The 16,435-nt window shown below is 37.1% G+C and overlaps 1 protein-coding gene across 1 annotated transcript in view; it reads left to right on the top strand.

The window, feature by feature from the left end:
* NSUN3 (NOP2/Sun RNA methyltransferase 3) overlaps positions 1-2,675 on the top strand; it is a 219,852-nt gene extending 217,177 nt beyond the window's left edge. Inside the window, exon 6 of the mRNA XM_033211559.1 lies at positions 2,440-2,675. Within this exon, the coding sequence (XP_033067450.1) occupies positions 2,440-2,472 (33 nt within the window). The 3' untranslated portion in view covers positions 2,473-2,675. The remainder of the gene's footprint in view (positions 1-2,439) is intronic.
* The last annotated feature ends 13,760 nt before the right edge of the window (positions 2,676-16,435 follow it).

Raw genomic sequence — 16,435 nt, 5'->3', positions numbered from 1 at the left:
GTTCCATTATAATCATATGGGATCGCTGTCATATATGTGGTCCATTGTTGATCAAAAAGTCATCACGTGGCACATGACTGTACTACAAAGATTATATTTGGAAAGAATTGTCAGTTAAATTATAGCTCTTGGTTGCTATAGAAAAATATATGGATTTACACAGTGAGAGAATCTGGCTCATTTGATAGCAATAACCTGATCAATGAAATCAAGTATTCTACAAGGCTGAATATAATCTTTACTTATCTCACTAACCTGTAATTTATTAAAAATAAATTCAAGATCCATATTGCTAATCATTACCCAGCATTGCAGGGTTAATTATGTAAACTTGAAAACCTGGCAGAATCTTTATAGATAACTTCGTAGCTGGCATAAAATCTAGTGGTAGAAGAAATATCCTCACGGGCTGACAATTTCTAGTAGTCAAGTGTACATGGAAAATGTAGTTTAAACATTCATCCTCTAGTTTAAACACTAATTGCTTCGTAGTTTGATCACAGATGTTGATATTGTTGACCTCATTAACTTCATTGTATCTTGATGTGTTAAAAAATGCAGAGGAAAAGTAAGTGCATAAAACAGAAGTCAGGCTTTGAAAACGTTCTGTTTCTTGAAAGCTCAATTAAGAATGAAATGTCAATTTTGTGGTGTGAGCTTTTTAGGAACTGGTTTTGCAGCAGTCTGTCATCCACTTTCAACTAGAAATCATGTAGTATCTGACAGTAGTTTTCACATGGTTCTCTTTTAAATGTTATCAAGTCTGTTTTCTTTCTTCCTTTCTTTTGTTCTTCATTTTTTTGATTTTTGTTTTTTGGCTAGGCTTGAAGGGCCAGGTAGAAATGTACTCTAAATTGCTATTGCTTAGAAAGTGTGAGTGTGTGTGTGTGTGTGTGTGTGTGTTACTATTAAAATTTGTGGTATTCAAAACTTTTTATTTTTTATTTTTTTGAGACGGAGTCTTGCTCTGCCACCTGGGCTGGAGTGCAGTGGTGCGATATTGGTTCACTGCAACTGCCGCTTCCCGGGTTCAAGGGACTTTCCTGCCTCAGCCTCCCCTGTATCTGGGATTATAGGCGCCCGCCACCATGCCCAGCTAATTTTTTTATTTAGTAGAGATAGGGTTTTGCTATGTTTGCTTGGCTGGTCTCAAACTCCTGATCTCAGGTGATCCGCCCTCCTTGACCTCCCAAAGTGCTGGGATTACAGGCTTGAGCCACCGCGTCCAGCCAAAATTCTGAAATATGATTCAGACATTAACTAAATATAATGTTGGGAAGTGACTGTTCAGCATTCATCATACTTATTCCCTGCTTTGTACCTAGAAGGTAAGGATGACAAAAATCTTGATCTCTCTCTGTGCACCCTGTTTTTCACGCATCACAAATGCTGTCTCACCGAAACTGTAATCATTTCAGAATTCTTTAAAAAACATTTAAGGATACATCAAACATTACAAGCATAGGTAAATCCTTTTTGTTTCCCTGGCTAAGATATTAGAACAATTCCTAGAAAGGATGCTTAACTTCCTAGTCTATACCAGGTTTAGAAAATATTAGCACTCAAATAGATCTTGGGGCTTGATAGTACAAATCTTTATTTCTTCCTAGCACAAAGGTTATAAATATTTAGAAGTATAAGTATCTGGGCTTGCAAAGAAGAATTGCTTATTTGGAATATTTTAATCTCATCTAGTTCTCAAGTTTGACCAGGTTTAGTCACCTCTCCCATAATCTATATTAACACATATTAATGGGGAATTTAGGTGTCTCATGTTTTGTTCTTCATAATTTGTATTTTTCTCTTCTTCCTGGAGTGAGTCAGAAGGCATATGTTACTGTACCTTTGCTCATTCTTGCCATCAGCATATAAACTGAAGCAGAACATTCTTGTATATGTAGACTATGAAAATTCTTCAATTTTATTATCTTATTATTTTCACTTCCTTTTGAATGTGGTTTTAATGGACTTATCCTAACAATATTGTATCATTGTAGAAGAGGATATGCACAGAATCAGCAACATATACCATTCTAGGGGCTTCTTAAAAAGTTATTTTAAATACGGTTGTTTGGTTGTTATAACACATGGCATGCACTGCCCACAAAAGGGAACTCTAGTTTGTGAAAGGAGCCTGTCATTTTTTAAAAGGTGAAGAGAATAGTTGTTAAAGTGTCATAAGGTTGACAATTTCATCTTAATAATTTTGATAAATAGCAAATATTTCATCCATGTTACAAAGACACAGTACATTTTAAACACCTTACCATTGTTTTGCCTGTTTTCTCTCTAAAAAATCTATCAGGACCTCTTGTTTCAGAGAAAACCTTTAAGGTCACTTAGCTGATATCTCCTCATGTATGAAATATATCCATTGCATAGCTAACTGATGAATTGATCTAATTTTGTCAGCAGAATTAACTGTTTTCTTTGATCTAGGTTGGTGTTTTAAAGATACCTGTGATTGCCTGAACCAGGGAGGCAGAAAGCTGCAGTGAACCGAGATCGCACCACTTCACTCCAGCCTGGGTGACAGAGCGAGACTCCATCTCAAAAAGAAAAAAGATTCCTGTGTAAAAATCTCAGCTAATTAGTATTCTCCATAATAGTATGTTTTCTTAGATGATTATTTTCAATTTAATTCCCGCTTGGAGAGCCATATATATATGTGTGTGTGTGTATATATATATAATATATAACATACAACATATAATATATATTATATATATATTGCTTTCTTAGAGAAAATCATTATGTTTAAAATATTTGAGAAAGATAAGCAAGATCGCCAAGTGGTAACAGAGAGTGTTAAATTAGCCACATAATTTAAGAAAATAAAAAAAACACTATTGTACTAGAGTCTTAACCTTTAAAGACTTGTATACCACTTATTCTCACTTTTTTGTTTGACAAGAAGCTGACAGGAGGTAGAGCTAAGACAGAAGTCAGGTCTCAGAGTCATTTTTGCATGACTTGTACTGTATCTGTAGATGTGCGCTATCTGTATAGTCAGATATTTTGGGGTCAGATATTTGCAGAACAAATGGTCTATTAACATCTTGTCCTGGTTTTGTTTGCATGCAACGCAAAGCAGTAGAGTTTGGCGTTTAAATCCCTAAAATGTCAACTGGTGATTAAGATTGGACCACAAAAGATAGCTCATGCAGTTATAACCTGAAAGGCTTAGCCCCTCTCTGAGTAAGTGCTGACCCTTACTTAGAGGAAATCCAGGGAAAATGTGATCCAGAGCCCTGTCCAAGTTCTGATTGATTGTATTTCAATTAAAAAAAATGTTTTCAAACATTTTAGGGCTTGAAGGACCCTAAAGGAAAAAGAAAGCTGGAAAAAAATGTGTGAGTTGGGAGATCACTGCAGGTGACTTGCAGGACAGGACTAGCGAGTGGCGGTTTGAATACAAATCGAATTAAAAATTAACAATGTTGCTGAAACTTAGATTTTTTTTTTTTAATTACAGTTTGTGTGGGAAGTTTTGGGAGAGGACTGACAGAGAGACAGGAAAGGGAATTAAGGGGACAATGGTGGTCATTAAGCATCTGTGCCACCTTAGGAGTCACTTGGGGTGTAATCTCCCTTGTAAGTTAGGAATAGTAAGAATAGTAATGGTTAGTGAATGGTTATTATGAGCCAGGCCCTGTTCTAAATTGGTTTGCCTGTATTCACTCATTTAATCTTCATAAAAACCCATGAAGTCATTATTGTTATAAGCCCTCCCCTCATTTAAGTTTCCTAAATGAGGAAACTTAAGTGACAGAAAGGTTAGAGCATTTACCTAAGGTGTCACAGTGACTTAGGGGCAGAGCAGAGATGGAAGCCCAAATGGCCTAGCTTCAGAGGCTACGTTAAACACTGTTAGCATTGTGCTTGCTGTGCTTAAGACATCCACTAAAATGGGGCTATTGGAACATTCTTATGTTAGGTACACCTCATGTAAATCAACCTTACAACAGAAAGTTCTTCACTGTTCCCATACCAGAATCTAGTTTGGATCTAAAAATTTTGAATTCTGTTCACTGAACTCTTTTATGCTCCCTATGACATGTTTATGCCTTGAACAGTCAAATGGCACCATTTCAATCCCCGTCATCTCCAGGCAGGACTTTCTCCATAATGGATTGATGTTTGGCTCCATTTATTTGGCCTTTAAGAATCTTTCAAATACCGTTTTTGACTTTTTTAAAGAACTCATCTGTCTTTCAGATAAGGAATATTTCTTGTATATACAATCTCCTCCTAAAAACATTCATAAAAGTTCTACACTGGTTTTGGAAGATCTATCTGTTAACAGCAGTTTGTAGTCATGATGCCTTTGAGGATGATGAGGAAGGCACATTTTCAACTTTTACAAGGACTCTCACTTTTCTAATTTCCCTAATGCTTTTCATTCTGCAGGTATATGGGTCTAGGTTTATGGTTTGTCTGCCTTCAAGGCACGTGATTCAAATTCTGTGTGCATCGCTCATGATAAATTCAGCAGGTATCTGAGTAAATGTCATGCTGCATGTAAAGTGACAAGAATTTCACTGTAATCTGGCATGAGATGGAGCATCAATTAAGGAGCAAACATACAAATGAGTTGAGGGAAAACATTTTGCTTTGGGTGGTTTTGAAAATGACCATAATGAACATGGTTGGCATTTTTGTGATCTATAAAGGCTATGTGAAGGCTATATGAAGGTTTGCCAAAAAATCTAGTGAGGTCAGCAGCAGCAAAGCATTAACTAATAGGTAAGTACACTGCTGGCAAAATGAATCACATTAAAGCTTCAAAGAATAAATCACTATTTACTGATGCAGAATGAATTACATGATTATTGCAAGTCACAGCATATGAGAATATAATATCATTCTTTTTTTTTTTTTTTTTTTTGAGATGGAGTCTCGCTGTCACCCAGGCTGGAGTGCAGTGGCTGGATCTCAGCTCACTGCAAGCTCCGCCTCCCAGGTTCACGCCATTCTCCTGCCTCAGCCTCCCGAGTAGCTGGGACTACAGGCGCCCGCCACCTCGCCCGGCTAGTTTTTTGTATTTTTTAGTAGAGACGGGGTTTCACCATGTTAGCCAGGATGGTCTCGATCTCCTGACCTTGTGATCCGCCCGTCTCAGCCTCCCAAAGTGCTGGGATTACAGGCTTGAGCCACCGCGCCCAGCAAGAATATAATATCATTCTTATAGTGCTAAATAAAATAGATGTATTTACTTCAAGTTGTTAATTTTTATGTATGTTCTTTTCTAATTAGTAGAACAAATGATAATGGCAAAAAGCCTGGATGCTCAGTTGAGAAAAAAATATCCATTCTGCAGAGAGCTAAACTGGGGATTCGAAGCATTAAAAATTTTATTACCCCTCCTCCCAGAAAAAAGTTAGTATCCTTTAAAATGTGACAATCTAATGCTCTTTGACTGTTCTTGCCAAAACTTCTGAGACTTTGATTTTAATGAATTATTTTCAGGAGAATATCCAAAGGGAAATGAAGTGGGCTAATTCCACTGGGTTGACTAATGCCTCCTCAATTAGTCTTTGCCTTGCTCTTAAGCATAAGCTGTCCTTGGAGGATCACATCATATTCCTTCCTCACTTTTGCGTCTTCAGCATCAGTACATTCTCAAAAATATAAACTGGAGAAATTTTAGTACCTGTTCCATGTTCCATGAATTTTCTTTCTTCTAACCTTGTCACTGATTTTTTTCCCTTAGGCTTAGCAGTGTGGTGCTTTGGTTTCTGTCTCTACATCCATCCAGACTTGGCAGGTTAACCCTCACATATAGGTTCAACTGCTCCTTATACTTTAGAACCAGTCTTGATTTTAGGAGTGATTTAAGAGTGGAAGGGATGCTTGACGGTGAAACATTACTATGGTCTTCTCTGTAGCAACCTAGTTTTCTTCTTGAAAATTCTTCCTAATTTCCATTCTTCTAGAGGCAGCAATTTTATCTTCTGTTTCTTTTGTTTGTTTGCTTTTGAGACAGAGTTTCACTCTTGTCGCCCAGGCTGGAGTGCAGTGGCGTGATCTCGGCTCACTGCAACCTGCGCCTCCCAGGTTCAAGCGATTCTCCTGCCTAGCCTCCCGAGTAGCTGGATTTACAGGCATGTGCCACTATGCCCGGCTAATTTTTGTATTTTTAGTAGAGACATGGTTTCTCCATGTTGGTCAGGCTGGTCTCAAACTCCTGACCTCAGATGATTCTCCCTCCTCGGCCTCCAAAGTGCTAGTATTACAGGCGTGAGCCACCGCGCCCTGCCTTATCTTCTGTTTCTGTCACTAGGTATCAAGGCCTTGAATCCAGTTGTCTCAGTAGGCTAGATCATAATACTGAGTATATGTTCACATCTCTTTGCTAGTATTAATCTCTATCCTATTTTGAGCAGAGTGGTTTCCTTGCTTTATTTTTTTTTTCCTGTCTAGTCTATAAACTCTTTCTAAGAGTTTGCCTACAACAGTTGCATAGGCTCCACTGAACTGGGACATATAGGCCAGAACCATTTCCTCTACCTGGGTGCATAACTAAACTATACTTCCCAGGTCTTCACATCTAGAAGAGTGACACAGTCAGTGGTACATAAGTCCTAGTTCCAGCTGATAAAATGTAAGAAAAGTTAGGTGCCATTTTCAGTTTGAGGCAATTAAGAGCAGGATGTGCGTTCTCTAGATGCTCTCTTTCTCTTTCTCTCCACCCAGGCTGAATGATGCTATATGGATTGCGAAAACATATGTTGAAGAGAGTGAAACCAAAACTTTATTTAGTACTATATATATATATATTTTTCCCCCGAGATGGAGTCTTGCTCTGTCACCCAGGCTGGAGTGGAGTGACGTGATCTCGGCTCATTGCAACTTCCACCTCCCGGGTTCAAGCGATTCTCCTGTCTTAGCCTCCCGAGTAGCTGGGATTACAGGCATGTGCCACCGTGCCCAGCTAATTTTTGTATTCTTAGTAGAGATGGGATTTCACCATGTTGGCCAGGCTGGTCTCGAACTCTTGATCTCATGATTTGCCCGCCTCAGTCTTCCAAAGTGCTGGGATTACAGGTATGAACCACTGTGCCCGGTAACAAGGTTCTTTTCATTCCAGAATGACTGCATGCAGTAGAAACCCTGTTGTCAGTCTGCACTGGATTATGATATACTAAGCCTCTGAGACTCTGAGTGTTTTTTTTTTTTTTTTTTTTCCAAAAGCAGCTAGTATTCCTTAATTTATTTACGAGTGGGCTGTGGCTTTAATACAAATCTGAAATACATGGGAGTGGGTTAGCATTTGGCTGTCAGAGTTCAAGGAAACAGATATTGGAGGCTGGAAATATGGCAATCTGTATAATGCACTGATGACACAATTGGTAAAGCTATAACCTGCCATATTGGGAGGTAGACCGTATGCCTGCTCAGCTGACAGGCCTAAGGGAGTCAAGTGAGAGAATAAAACTGTTAACACATGTTGGCTAATATTAATTGGGATTGTTAAAGATAAAGGTGGCTTCAGGAAGGAATTGACCAACTTGAAAGCAAAATGCATAGGAATAGATGAATCTAGAAAATTGGTCTTTGAAGAGTTGAAAAAGTTAGTTGTTTCTAGCTCTGAAATGATTAGAAATAAGATTTGATACCAAATATGACTGAGAAAACTTGTGAACAGAAGTTAATGTTTAATAATATAATAATATTTTAATATTATTAAACATATTGTGTATAATAATTGTAATAATATTTTAATATATTTTTAAAACCTTTCTAGTTAATCCTGTTTCCTCAAGGAATTCTGATTCCTGAAGAAAGCAGCCATTAATTTTGGAATGATCTGTTGACAAAAATAAAAGAAATAAATTAGATTTGGGAACTATGGTCATGAAAGAACTTTGAGTATGCTTGCTGTACATCACACTAATTGGAAACAAATAATTTAGAAGCCTAAAAAATGTAGTAAACCTGGAGTAAAACACTCCTACTAAACCCTAAAACAATTATTGGAACTTCAGCCTTCGATGAGCAGAAAGTAGGTTCCCAAAGCTTTTCTGCCTCCAGAGAGGGCACAATTTCCAAAAATTTATTGTAACTGTGCCCATGGAGAATTTTGGCATGGAAGAACAAACTCCCTCAACTGAGAAGGGCAGGATCCAAAGGAGTAATGAATAGATGGTGTCCTTTCCAAAGCACAAAATCAGGTTTGTAATATGTGTCCCACAGGATTCCAGAATTGCTATGTACCAATAACTACTTTGTGTTTTCCATTCTTCCCCTTTTTGAATGGGAATGGTTATTGTAGTTTTACTGTTCCTTCTCCACCATTGTGTAGTCAGTGTTAGAGGGAGGCAGATAATTTCTCTTTCTGGTTCATTAGTCACCAGACCATGGGAAGCAACAGGAGGCAAGTTAAAAAGGACTTTATATCATCAGGAGTTTTTGACCTTTCAACCGACTGCAGTGAATGCTTGGGACTTAGAGTTTTCCTTGAGGTATGGATGAGTGTGTTCCACATGTGGGATGAGAAGTGAAATGAACATTTCCTCCACAAAAGAGTAATGTGGCAGAGACAGTGATATACATCTGCCAAATTCACTTCTTTTTCCTTTGAGGAATATTGGTGGACTAAACTTCTTAGCCAACTTGAGATAGATAAGGTCGTGACAGGATTCTTGTGCATGAAATGTGGGCAGAAGTGTTCTACACAGCCTCTAGGTCTAGTCGGTAAAAATCACCCATTAACGATCATTTATTCCCTTCCTCTTTTGGGGCATCCTTCGAGTTTCTGTGTTTAAGATGATGGCCACATAAAATGGAAGAAGCCAAGTTTATGAAGCAGAGCCCTCCTGACCCCGTCGCCATATTATTAGATTATGACATAAACAACCAATCTTTTTTAGTACGTGACTGAAAATTTATTTATTTTTTTCTGCAACAGTTAGCTTACCGCGACTACTACATTCAATGTGTGCAAGTTTTATTTTTTCATGAAGACAGTGCTTTTGAGTTTATTTTGTTTTGTTTTGTTTTGATACCTCTACCTTTTCTATTTGATCTAAGCTTCACTTGATAATCCATTCTGGCTTCCTTCTATTGATTTCATAAATTACTGAATTGAATTCTTGGTTCATTTGTTTTTATTCTGTTTATTTGTTTATAGTGAAAACATTTAAACCTATTAGCTTTACTCTGAATATATTTTACTCCGGTTCTCTGAGTATAGCTGTGGCCACATCCCATAAATTTTGACATATTATTTTATCTTATTATGGTGTCTTCGTTATTATTTTCCAAAGGGTTCCCAGTGAAGTTTTTATTGTTTCATTGATGTAAGAGTTTGTGGGGATGGTTGTATATTTCCATGTGTTTCAATATACTGGTTTTAAATAGTGTTCCTCTGCTTATAGCCGAGAAATTTTGAATGTTTCTTAACTTTTTGGAATTTCTCTTATATATTTTATGTAATTATTGAAGGTAATAAATGAGAAATTGTAGGCAAAATGCTTAACACCATGCTGAATCGTAATCACTCAGTAAATATTAGTGAATGATATTGTTTTTATTGGTAATATCCTGCTAAACTCTAATGACAGTAACAGTGCATATAAAGGAAGAACAGTCCAATTTTGCAGTTGAAACTGTTTTTCTGAGTGGTGAGACAAGCAGAGAGAGAAGAACACAATATTTCCAATTCCAAGTTAACAACAAAAGGATCACTTTCATTCATGTGAAAAAGTGTGTATCAGGGTCTTTTGGTTATCTATCGGTGTGTAACAAACCACCCCAAAATTTAGTGGCTTAAAACAACAACATTTATTTTCCTTACAAATCTGCAATTTGGATAAGTCGCATTTAGGTAGCTCATTTCTGCTCCACTCAGCACCAGCTGGGACATCTCAAAGTCTGAGAGCTGGAATCATCAGAAGTCCTCCTCATTTACACATCTAGTGGTTACTATTACATTGCCAGCAGTCCTGGCTGCTGTTTTAGACCTTAGCTGGGATTGTTGGCTAGAAAACCTAATAGTGGCCTTTCTGTGTGGCTTGGGTTTCCCTATATACAGTGGCTGAATACCAAGGGCAAGGTACAGAGAGAGAGAGACAGAGAGGTGGAAGTAGTACTGACTTTTCTAACCTAGCCATGGAAGTCACACAGTGATTTCCTCTGTGTTTTGTTAATAGTGCATAACTAAGGAGGCCTATGTTCATGAAAGAGTGTCAGTGTTGTAAGATCACATGGGATGGGATATGTTGGAATGACTGTCTTTAGAACATGTATCTGTCACTCTGAATTTCTAAGGGCTTTTTATTTTCGTTTATATCCCCTACTCTGATGCAGAGTAAAAATTCTTAGCTTCTGATTTGAGGAATGGCTGTAAGTTTTTATGTTTCTTATTATTTGTTCTCACAGAATCTTCTTATGTATTTTAGTGGGAACATTAGAGATGCTGGATATTATACTCTTAGCGATGATTTAGACCATGGTGGGCCACTTTTGAATCCTTTTCCTAATGCCAAAACACAGATCTCATCAGGAAATACTACCAAATCCACTTAGATTGACCTAAACTTGGTGAAATAATTAAAATATACTTCCTTGTAGATAATTTCGTCCCCATTTTAATTTCGCAGTATATCACTGCTTTGGTTTGTGGCAATAACTTTTAAGGATGGTAGAATCTTGGCCGTGGGCTGGAAATGTTAGGAAGATTGGAGTGGTGATCTATGCTTTGAACAGCCAAATCTAAATCAACCTTTGAAATATTACTTGGGTTGGCAAGATGCAGCCTGAACTAAGGACGTTATTGCAAACCAAAAACTTTTTGGAACAGTAGATAAAGCTCTGACATTCATACCAGCTGTGATTTTGATTAAATCACTCTTCCTACATTCTTAAATATGTGCCTTAACTTTATGGCCAGACCTGCTCATCCCCACTGTAGAGCAGAAGAGATAGAACTGAAAAAGCAAGTTATTACTTACTACATTTACTAAAAACTAAGTAGCACCAAATGATGAGCCGGCACAACCTGAATCAGCTATAGATTCTAGAGCATGTTCAACCCTGTAAATAAAGCCCAATAAAGAAGCAAAAGGTTAAGTCTGTATCTGTAAGTAATAATACTTAATAATTATTCAATGCTTAGTGTGCGCCAGGCACTATACTGAGCTCTCCTTGTTTATAATCACACACGATTTTCTCAAGCAAGTAAAGAAATAAGTATCATTATGATCCTCATTTTAAAGATATTGAAACTAAGGCTCAAGAAGTTAAATAACTTATTCAAGTTCATACAGCTAAGTGACAGAGTAGGAATTCAAACTGGAGTCTCTCTGACTGTAAACTCTACACATGCAAACACTTTCCTACATTGCAGATATGATGGAGCTGTAGTTCAGCCCCACTAATTTTATGATGAAGTAGTTTAGGCTCAGATGTCATATGACCTTTCCAAGGTCACAAAGCTATTTAGTTAGTCAGGCCTTTAGGTTCTATGTTGAATGACTATAATTCTCTACACATCATAGTGCTGCATAGATTTTTAATTCCACTTAGAGGCCCTACATCCCAAATAATTAACAAGCCATAATCTAGATAGTAAAATATTAGAGATATATTTCTGAATTTATGTTTAGTCAATACTTGAGTTCTTATGACATTATTGTGTGGTAAAAATTTCTCTGTAACAGATAATTGCAATATCTCCACTTGTTTATTTCACTGAGATGTTTTTCAGGATCAAGGAAATATTGTCTGTAAGGTACACAACATGAAACACTAAGCATTATTTAGTAAACTGCAAGATACCCAAGTGACTGTTGTATTTGTGACTGAGATCACTTCTTGCTATCAGCCCACAGTGCAGAAGTCCAACAACCACAAAACACTCCCTTTCACCCACTCAAAGTGGTTCTTTCCTTCTCTAGTTAAGCAGTGAGTAGCACAGACTGTTGTGGTTGGTGCATTTCTACACGGTGGGTAGCAGAGAGTAAAGAAATTATCATAGCCACAAATTCAGCAATGGAGCAAGCTTTACTGGCACATTTAATTACTTCCTGTGAGATGCACAAAGTGCCATCTTGCTTTTCCCTAAGGTCCAACCACAAGTACACTAATGCATAATGAAAATTACCAGGATACACCTAACACAGTGCTATCTGGTGGTTTCTATTAACACAGTGCTATCTGGTGGTTTCTATCTAATAAGATAAATATACAGGCAAACCTCATTTTATTGTGCTTCACAGATAATGTGTTTCTTACAAATGGAAGGTTTGTGGCAACCCTGCATCAAGCAACAGTATGCGCTCACTTTGTGTAAGTGTCACATTTTGGTAATTCTTGCAATATTTGAAACTTTTATATTATCATGTGAATTAGGGTGATCCGTGATTAGCCACCTTTGATGTTACTATTGTAATTGTTTTGGAGTGCCACAGACTATGCCCAAAGAACACTGCAAACCTAATTGATAAATAGCCTGACTCCTTCACTGGCCAGTCATTTCCTCATCTCGCTACCTCTCCTCAGGCCTTCCCATTCCCTGAGACACACAATATTGAAATTAGTCCAGTTGATAACCCTGCAATATAGCCTCTAAGTGTTTAAGTGAAAGGAAGAGTTGCAGGTCTCTCACTTCAAATCAAAAGCTAGAAATGATTAAGCTTAGTGAGGAAGGCATGTGGAAAGTTGAGATAGGCCAAGAGCCAGGCCTTTTGTACCACAAACGTTTAGCCAAGTTGTGATTGCAAAGGAAAAGTTCTTGAAGGAAATTGAAAGTGCTACTCCAGTGAACAAATGAATAATAAGAAAACAAAACATCTTTATCATTTATGTGGAGACAGTGGTCTGGATAGAAGATCACACCAACCATAACATTCCCTTTAGCTAAAGCCTAATCCAGAGCAAACCCTTAGCTCTCTTCATGTTCTATGAGGTTCTGTGAAGATTGAGAGAAGCAAGGAAGCTGCAGAAGAAAAGTCTGAAGCTGGCAGAGGTTGTTGCATGAGGTTGAAGGAAAGAAGCCTTCTCTATAACATAAAAGTACAAGACTATGTGGCAAATCCTGATGCAGAAGCTGCAGCAAGTTATTCCAGAAATCTGGTTTAGATAATTGATGAAGTTGTCTATACTACACAACAGATTTTTAATGTAGACAAAATAGCCTTACATTGGATGAAGATCCCATCTTAGACTATCATAGCTAGAAAAAAAGTCAATGCCTAGCTTTAAGCTTCAAAGGGCAGGCTGATTCTCTTGTTAGGGAGCTAATGCAGCTAGTGGCTTTAAGTTGAAGCCAATGCTTATTTACCATTCTGAAAATCCTAGGGTCCTTAAGAATTATGCTGAATCTACTTGGCCTGTGCTGTATAAATGGAACAACAAAGCTTAGATGAGAGCACTTAAGTTTATAATATGGTTAACCGGGTATTTGAAACCCACTGTTGAGACCTACTGCTTAGAAAAAAAGATTTCTTTCAAAATATTACTGTTCATTGATAATACACCTTGTCACCCGAGAGCTCTGATAAAGATGTACAAGATTAATGTTATTTTCATGACTGTATAATTCAATAACCATTCTGCAGCCATGGATTAAAGAGGAATTTTGACTTTTAAGTATTATTATTTAAGAAATGAATTTTTAAGGCTATAGTTGCCATAGATGGTGATTCCTCTGATGGATCTGGGAAAAGTAAATCAAAAGGCTTCTGAAAAAGATTCACCATTCTAGATTCCAATAAGAACATCTGTGATTCATGGAAGGAGGTCAAAATATCAACATTAAAAGGAGCTTGGAAGAAGTTGATTCCAGCCTTCATGGATGACTTTGAGGGATTCAAGACTTCAGAGGAGGAAGTAACTGAAGCTATGGTGGAAACAGTGCGAGAATTAAAGTGGAGCAGGAAGATGAGACTGAATTGCTATAATCTCACAATAAAACTTGAATGGATGAGGAATTATTTCTTATAAGTGAGCAAAGAAAATGGTTTCTTGAGATGAAATGTACTCCTGGTGAGGATGCTGTGAACATTGGTGAAATAACAACAAAGGATTTTGAATATTACTTAAACGTAACCAAGAAAGCAGTGGCAGGGTTCGAGGGGATCAACTCCAGTCTAAAAAACTTCTACTGTAAGTAAAATGCTATCAAACTGCATCACATGTTACAGATAAATTCTTCATGAAACGAAGAGTCAATGAATGTGGCAAACTTCACTGTTCTCTTATTTTAGGAAATTGCCACAGCCATCCCAGCCTTCAGCAACCATCACCCTGATCTGTCATTCAGCCATTAACATTGAGGCAAGACCACCTGGCCAACAAAAAGACTTATTACTTGCTGAAGACTCAGATGATTGTTATTATTTTTTAGCAGTAAAGTATTTTTAATCAAGGAATGTGCATTGCTTCTTAGACATAATGCAATTACATACTTAATAGAGTACAGTATAATGTAAGCATAACTTTTATATGCACTGAGAAACCAAAAAATTTGTGTGATTTGCTTTATTGTGATGTTTGCTTTACTTCAGGGTTTGGAACCCAACCCACAATATCTCCAAGGTATGCGTGTATAAACCCTTTCTCATCCCAATTTAACCTCTTTTCTTGTTGACTATGGAAAGCCAGCTTAATAGTTGCTCTTAATTAAAAAGTACTGTATGTTACAAAAAATTTCAATGTAGTTGGCTGTTTCAGAGTAAAAAAATTGCCAAGTTTTTTTTTTTGTCTTGAAATAATCAGTATGCATTTTATCTGGGGAGCACTTTTAGAGTAGGGAAGAGGAAAGGAGTTCTTAGCTGTACTAGATGAGTATCATATGCATGCATGAGTGTCTTCTCATACATGATCTTCCCAGGAGATCAGTGTCAGGGACTAAATCAATCCTGGTGTGTGTCCTTTTTCTAGAGGAGAATTTATTTAATATAAGACCAGCAGATTAACACTTTTCTGAAAAGAAAACATTGATGCTTATTAATGTGAAACAACTGATAACAATAATTCAGTGATTGGTATGTTGTCATTGCTTTCCCTAAAACATCAAAGTCTAGATTTTGAGACTGGCTAGCGAAACACTGCTCACAGGGCATATGTGATGATGTGGGCATGATCCTTAATGTTCCTATAATTCTAGTCACACTTGCCCCGAATCCCAGGGGTGACAGCCAACTTAGTCAGTTCTTGCTTCCTGACAATCCTGAAATCCATACACTGCTTGCCAAATATCATTCTGATTTTAGAAAAGGAAAGACAGGAATTATTACCTTCTCTCGTACTCACCTTTTCTTTATTTGTGCAAAACAATTGTTTTTCTTATCATCTTTTTTCCCCCTCTTTCTCTATACAACATGATTGTCCTTGTTTTTGGCTTTTTTTCCCTACCCAATGGGCATTTCTTGTCACATTTGGCTATTTCTTCCACCCCACTGGCAAGTTCTCTCTCATGCTCTAGCATAATCAGTTCTGGGCTTGTTTCAATTTACAGTTGCATCCAATATCCAATTGTATTTAATTAATTAATTTATTTATTTTAATAATTTCCATTTTTATTTTTGATCCAGGGGTACATGTGCAGATTTCTTACACGGGTATATTCCATGATGCTGAGGTTTGGAATGCAAATGATTCCATCACCCAGGTAGGGAGCATAGTACCTATTAGTTTATCAACTCTTACACCCCCTCCCATCTTCCCTGCTTTAGTGGTCTCCAGGGTCTGTTGTTGCTATCTTTATGTCCTTGAGCATACAGTTTGTAGCTCCCACTTATAAGTGAGAATATATATGGTATTTGGTTTTCTGTTCCTGCATTAATTTGCTTAGCATAATGGCCTCCAGCTACATTCATGTTGCTGCAGAGGACGTGACTTTGTTCCTTTTTATGGCTGCATAGTATTCTATAGGAGATATATATCTCATATTTTCTTTATCCAATCCACTGTTGATGGGCACCTAGATTGAATGATGTCTTTGCTATTGTGAATAGTGCTGTAATAAACATACAAGTACAGGTGTCTTTTTGGTAGAACAATGTATTTTCTCTCAACATACCCAGTTTTGAACTTCTATTTCAGCTCTAAATTATGTAACATCAAAAGAATTTTAACTACTTAAAACCCAGGAACAGGAATAGGTAATATATTGTTTATCTATATTCTCTTGTGATTTAAACTACTTCTCAAAGGCTGAACACCTTTGGAAGACTCATTAGTCATCTCTTGTCTATAAGGCTATATAATGATTCTTACAGTCAATTATTACCTTAAATGTTGTAAAAAGTTGGTATGTTTAAATTTATGGTAGTTTTACTGATCTACACATGGGTCAAAATTTTTAAAAAGGTTAAAAAAAGTCAAAAGAGGTATTCTTCTTAATAGCTACTCTCTACTTTTGCCTAAAATATAACCCTTTATAAAACCTCAAAATAAGCTTATTTTATGATGAAAGAAAATGAAGGAA

Source organism: Trachypithecus francoisi, unplaced genomic scaffold (genome assembly GCF_009764315.1).
Source record: "Trachypithecus francoisi isolate TF-2019V2 unplaced genomic scaffold, Tfra_2.0 Lachesis_group0, whole genome shotgun sequence".
NCBI lineage: Eukaryota > Metazoa > Chordata > Mammalia > Primates > Cercopithecidae > Trachypithecus > Trachypithecus francoisi.
Note: the sequence above shows the minus strand (reverse complement) of the source record. Positions and strands in the feature narration are given on the sequence as shown.